The sequence below is a fragment of the Pteropus vampyrus genome, unplaced genomic scaffold (genome assembly GCF_000151845.1).
Source record: "Pteropus vampyrus isolate Shadow unplaced genomic scaffold, Pvam_2.0 Scaffold4280, whole genome shotgun sequence".
Lineage (NCBI taxonomy): Eukaryota > Metazoa > Chordata > Mammalia > Chiroptera > Pteropodidae > Pteropus > Pteropus vampyrus.
In genome coordinates, this window is record NW_011893061.1 from 1 (window position 1) to 6,088 (window position 6,088).

General features: G+C 52.6%; 1 protein-coding gene across 1 annotated transcript in view; it reads right to left on the bottom strand.

Moving 5' to 3' along the window:
- Positions 1 to 338: 338 nt before the first annotated feature.
- The window catches only part of LOC105310477 (angiopoietin-4), a 12,162-nt gene continuing 6,412 nt past the window's right edge, over positions 339 to 6,088 (bottom strand). Inside the window, exons 4-5 of the mRNA XM_011386651.2 lie at positions 2,764 to 2,894; positions 339 to 2,047 (exon numbers count right to left, since the gene is read on the bottom strand). Coding sequence (XP_011384953.1) covers positions 1,887 to 2,047; positions 2,764 to 2,894 — 292 coding nt within the window. The 3' untranslated portion in view covers positions 339 to 1,886. The remainder of the gene's footprint in view (positions 2,048 to 2,763; positions 2,895 to 6,088) is intronic.

A 6,088-nucleotide genomic window follows, 5' to 3' on the forward strand; every position in this document is an offset into this window, starting at 1 on the left:
CCATTTCACAGATAAGACAATTTGAAGGCTTGAGAGGCTGAGCCACTGGCCTCAAGTTCAAGTCAGATTTGTCTGACTCTGAGCCCTGCCCATGGTGCCACACTGCACACAGTAGGTGTTAAATAAAGGCCTGCTGAGCAAATGCAGTGTAAGGCTATGTTAGCCTTTGGGCAGCAATCTGTCCCTAAGTACTTCCCCCTCTTGCCTGCAATGCCACCATTAGCAACCATAGTCTTTGGTTTCCCGAAGATCTGTGTTAATTCCTTCTAGGCTTACTCAGGGGACAGACTAAGAATGGGGCTCTGAGGCTGGGTGGAGCAAGGTGGGATGAAGATGCCCGTTTCCACTGCCCCAGCCTTATCCAGAAGAAAACATTCTGAAGACAGAGGCACATCCTGGGCAGCTCGTTCTTAGCTGGACCTGGGTGTTGCTGATGACAGGACTGTGGTGGCCTCACTGGGACTGAGGAGCGTGACACAGTGATGGGGGGTGGATAGCTAAGTGTCTGTGGCCTTTCTTTGACCCTGTCTCCTGAAAGCTCATGAGGAGCCCATTTTTCTCAGACTCAGGCAAAGACTCTGTCTCCCAGAAGCACAGCTGTAGCATCATGTTGGGTGGGGCAGGAGGAGGGGCTAGGGGTTCCTTAGACCTAGAAGGATCTGGACATGGGGATTGGTGTCCTGCCCAAGGCATGGACAGTCCCCAGCAGTCCCTGTACTTGAGCTAGGGTGAGTTGGGCTTACAGGGAGTGCTGAGGGCAGCCCCAGGCAAAAACCTGGCTTCCCGGGGCCAGAAAGAGCCTTGGAGGACACTGGCCCATAGCACGGACAGGTAACTTAGTTCTAGAACTTTCTTCAGGGATGGTGCGTATCTATTTTAACCCAAAGTTTCCTTCCAGTCGTTTTTAAAGGCTGTTTGAGATCTTCACTGTGGCTTTTGTAGCCAGAAAGGGTGAGTGCAGCTAGGGGTGAGGGATGGGGCTCTGGGGCTCCTCCTCATGACACTTAAGGACCAGCTTTTTCCAAGGGCACCCACAGTCCCCGTTTTCAAATAAGCAAATTTGGAGAAAGCTGCCCACTTTAGCCCTTCATGGGCAGACACAAAGCACATTAAAGGCTCTGACAAGTCCTGCAGCTAAGAATGCCTGCTCTCATTGATTTAGCCTGGTGCTTCCTTCTCTCAATTGACCATAGGTACTTTGAGAGGGGAGTCTGAGTTACTTTTTGTGGAACACATTCTGGGACCTACTGGTGGACAAGAAATCTGTCTTGGATCTCCTGAAGAGACCATGTCTGAGCTGCAGAAGCTGAGGCCTAGGAGCAGTAGACAGCGTGGGATGGAAATAATGATTCCTATTTTTGGGTGGATGTAGCCCCTTCAGCCTTGAACAAGAAGCTCAAGGACATCTAAAAGCTGAGAAAGCTTGGAACAGGAGATGATCTTCCCACCAACCCTGGGGGCAGAATCTGGGTCTCCATCTGAGCAGTTTCCTGCCTGAAAATACCTTCCCACATGCCTGAAATTCCACCATTAGCCAGGTATTCCTTTGAGGAGCCAAGTTCAGTCTGTTCTCAGCTCATTCAGGGTGTTGTAACCCTCAAGTTGGCGGGGATGGGGGGAGGGGGGCAGCAGGAGACTGGAAGAAAGAGGAAAGAGGAATACTACAGAGGCAGGAACTCTCAAAAGCCCACCCACCATTTCACAACTTGAGGAGAACAGGAAGGCAGCTGACTCTTTGGAATTCTTGGGCCAAGGAGGGCTGACTCAGGAGACCCAGGTGTCCAGGACCAGGCCCTGGCACTGTGTCCTTCGTTTGGGTCCAGTTTGTCCAGGGAATACCAAGTCCTGTCTCCTCCTGTGGGTCCAGGCTCCAGGCGTGGCTGCTGTTAGATGCCCACGGGACGCATCATCATGCGAGTGGCACGCAGCGAGTAGCCGGGGCCCTGGAAGTAGTGCCAGCGGATGCCATTGAGCTTGCGCACGTGGTGGCGAGCTGGGTAGTAGATGCCATTGAGGTTTGAGAGGCCGCAGGCGTCAAACCACCACCCTGGAGGAAGGGAGGAGGAGGCTGTAATGAGTTGGAGGTCCACCAGTAGAGTGAGGGCAGAGCACTACCCCAAAAATGAATCAGGTTTTGCCTCCTCCAGGAAGCCAGCTCACGGGAGATGGGGCTGAGTAGGAGTGGGCATGGGGGGTAGGAATGGGCATAGCGGGTGGGAGGGAGACTCCTAGACTGTCTGCCCAGCCTGGGGCCTCTGGAGGGTTGGACTGGGCTCAGGCTGCCCTTGGCACCCCACCTCCTGACCCTCTCCCCACCTCCGTCCTGTCTCCCTCCGTCACTGTCCTCTTTCCTGCTGCCTCACAAACCTCCATCTCCCTCTCTCCATGGTTTCTAATGCTCCATCATTCGGAGTCTCTCACACCCAGGGTTGTCTTTTTCTCTTTCTGTCGGTCTCTGTGCTTGTCGGTCACTTTGCGTGTCTCTCTGAAACTGTGCCCATTTCTTTCTGATGGTCTCTGTCTCTGTCTTTCTGGGTCTCTCTTTCTCTCACACACTGTGTTACTCTGTCTTTCCCCGGTCTGCATTTCCCTCTCCATTGCTCCTTTTGGACTTCTGTCCCCGTGTGGCTCTCGGTCTCCATCGCTCTGTCTCTCTGTGAGCTCCAGTATTTCTGTCTCTATCTGTTCCTGTCTCTGTGTCTCAGAGGTCTCTTCAATCTCCTGCTTGTGGGTGGGTGGGACTTCAGCCCACCCCGCACCCACCTGCGGACAGCATCTGGGCACATTTGCAGAGGCAGTTGTCGTTGTCTGCATCGCGGGTGCTGAAGTTGGTGCCCTGGAGGACCAGGCTGCTCTGGTGCCCCGCCGACCCGCTGTACCCACTCAGAGAAAGCCTGGAGGCCACCCGGAGGTGGTGATGGGAGAGAGGCCCAGAGTCAGGTTGGGGCTGGTTGAGGAAGGGGCTCTGCTCTGGCTGTTCTGGGAGGGGGAGCCCCAGCCTGGGGTACTTGGGCCATCTCCCCTCCTGGATTGCTCTCCCTGTCTGCTCCCTCTCAGGGACCAAGCACCCACTGTGTGCCAGGTCTCCCTCATTTCGCTGAGCCTGTCTTGCAGAAGAGTGAGCATGATCGTGATAATAACAACAGTGAGGACAATGGCTAACATTTTAAAAAATATCTACTATGAGCGAGGCATTGTTCAAAGAGCTTTACTTGGATTAACTCATCTTGTCTAATCCTCACAACATCCAATTATTCCCATTTTACGGATGAGGAAACGGAGTTCCCGAGAACCAAAGGAGCATGCCCAAGGCCTCAGAATGAATGGGGGTGAGAGCCAGATCCCAGCCCAGGGAGTCTGACTTGGGAGCTGTGTGCATTTTCCTCCCCAGCTGACCATCTGCAACCCCAGCCTCATCACACCTCAAATCCACCTATCTCCTCCGGGAAGCCTTCCCTGACCATCCCAGCCCACCTGGATCTGTGTTCGGGTGACCCCCAGCCCTGTGACATACATATCTGTAGCTAGCAGGGGAGGGTGGATATTTTTCTGCCAGGTTGTAAGGCCCTGGTGGGCACGTCCAAGCCTGTTAGGAGACTGTGACCATGAGCTCTTGGAGCAGACCACCCAGATTGTTAAACCCCAGCTTTGCCACTCGTCAGCTGCGTGACCTTAGGGAGACTGCTTCACTTCTCAGCCTCAGTTTCTTCCTCTGTTAAAAAGGTAACAATAGTATATGAACAGTGATGACTAGGTTTGGCTATTTAGATTTGATGACTTCTGCATGTGCAGTGTTGGCATATGGTAAATGCTCAGCACAGGTAGTGCTGCTTGTTATTTGTCCCTGTGTTCCTAGTCCTTGGCATGTGGCTGGAACAGGCTTCTGGTGAGTCTGGTTGGAGAGTATTGAGTGATTGTAGCAGGGGAGGAGCTGCACTGGTGGCTGAGGTGGGGAGCCAGTTCGGGAGCAATTATGAAGGTCCTATGGGTTGAGGCATAGATACCAAATGCAGCCAGGGCAGCTCGGGGAAGCTCAGGTTCTGCCAGGACAGGGCTTGGGAGATGTTCTCAGTAAGGTCATTCGGGAATGTGGGGCCTGGGTATGTGGCCTGGCTAGGTCCCTGCACCTCCCACCGATGGGTTCTGTCTGTGGCAAGGCAGAGGCATGGCCCTCAGGTCCAAATGGCTGTGGCTAGCTATAAAACTTTAACTGTGCCCTTAAACATACCCTCCAAGCTCTCGTGACTGGTCCTGCAAACTGCCCTGCTAAGAGGCCCATGTGGCCAGGGGTACCCTGTGTTGGAGATAAGGTGGCTAGCCCACCTACCTATATGGTCCCAGCTTCTCCTTGTGGTCATTGAAGGCTCCCCTGGAGGGCTCAGTGATATTAATTCGAGGCTGGGCTCTAGGCTCAGGCTGAGGTTTGAGGTCACTTTCAGTCTGGGGGTGCACAGAATCAGGATTAGACAAAGGCAGTTGGTCTCCTGGGGTCACTTCAATGGCACTGGCTCTTCTACTGTCCCCAAGTCCTCAGCTCAGGCTCTGCCTCTCATCTTCTCCACTTTGAGAGCCTGAATGGGGATCTGTGACCTCTGGGGGATCCCCAAGTCATGAACCAGAAAACTCCACTTGACTGATTGTTCAGATGTATTTTGAACATGTTCGTGGCTCAGGCTTGGGGACCTAAACAAACACACGTGTCTCTGGGGATCCCCAAGTTAGACACACAAGATGTATCTTCCATGTGTCTGTGGATCTGTGTGAGTCCATGTGTCTGTAGTGTGACATTTGGATACCATCTTCCTGCCTATGTGTGCACATGTGTTTTTTGAGTTTGTGCTAGAATATCTATTTTGAGTCCAAGGGTGTGCTCTGAAATTGGCTTTTGTCTCTGGGATTGTGTATGTTTGCCTGTGAGGAATCCTGTGAGGACTCCTGTGAGGGAGGTTTGCACGCATGTCTGGGTGTGTGTCTGTGCTTGTTTGTGTAGCTATGCACTTGTGTGAGTTCTTGCTCTGCATGTACCCCAGGAGAGTGCCGAGCCCCTCCACATGGGCACATGTGTCTGTGTATTTTGCATTGAGTGTGTGGGAGCCTCTAGGAGGCAAATGCCTGGTATCTGTGTGTGCCTGGTGTCTTGACTGTGCCTCTCCCATCCCTGCCTGTGGGCCACTCCCTCTGCAGGCTTATGCACGCACCCTAGTAGGGCTCCAGAGGCTCCCATTATTGTGGCTAATATAAGGAGTGCCCCTCCCACCCCTGACGCTCTTACCCCAGCTGCTGACTGCCCACCATTGCCACCTCTAGACTTCTCTATGGGGATTCTCCCAACCTCATCAAACTCCTGTATGGTTCAGGGACCAGGGTGTGTTCTGTCACTTTTTCCCTGGCTTTCCTTTGACAGTTTCCAGGCCCCACTGTGTTTTCCAGGATCTCTATTCCTAGCTACCTCACTTCTCCTGAATGAGTGGGGACTCTTCCTCATGATCCCAGCAGCCCTTGAAAGAGGCTTGCTCAAGTTTCAGTTATCTGTGCCCAGCTGAATGTCAATTCTCTCTCTGCCTTTTTTCCAGAACATTCCTGCTTCCTAGGATGTCCTTCCTATCCTCTTTGTCTGGAGAACGCCCACACATTACAGGTTTCACCTCCTCCAGAGAGCCCTCTCTGATTGCACAAGCATTTCTATGCTCCTATGTTTTCTCCTTGGGTAGCTTTTGTCTCTTCAAAGGTGTGGGATTGCATGTGGACATGCTGACCCCCATACACACACAACACATTGGACTATGAACAATTATGAGGGGGTGGGGCCTAGGTCTGATTCATCCCCAAATGACCAGTGCCAGCCCATGTCTGGCACAGGGCAAGTGTTCGGTATATTGTCTTTAGTATTTAGGGCTCTGCAGAAGGTCAAGTAAATCTGGGCCCTTTAAGGCCTAGGCCTAGGGGTCTGAATCTGTGGGCAGGGAGCTTTCCATGGCTCAGATAAAAAGCCAGTGGCAGCACATCAAATGCACATAGGAGAGCAGGGCAAAGGGTTCTTAATTTGACACACATATATATTTGCATAATTAGACCCAGATAACAGAGA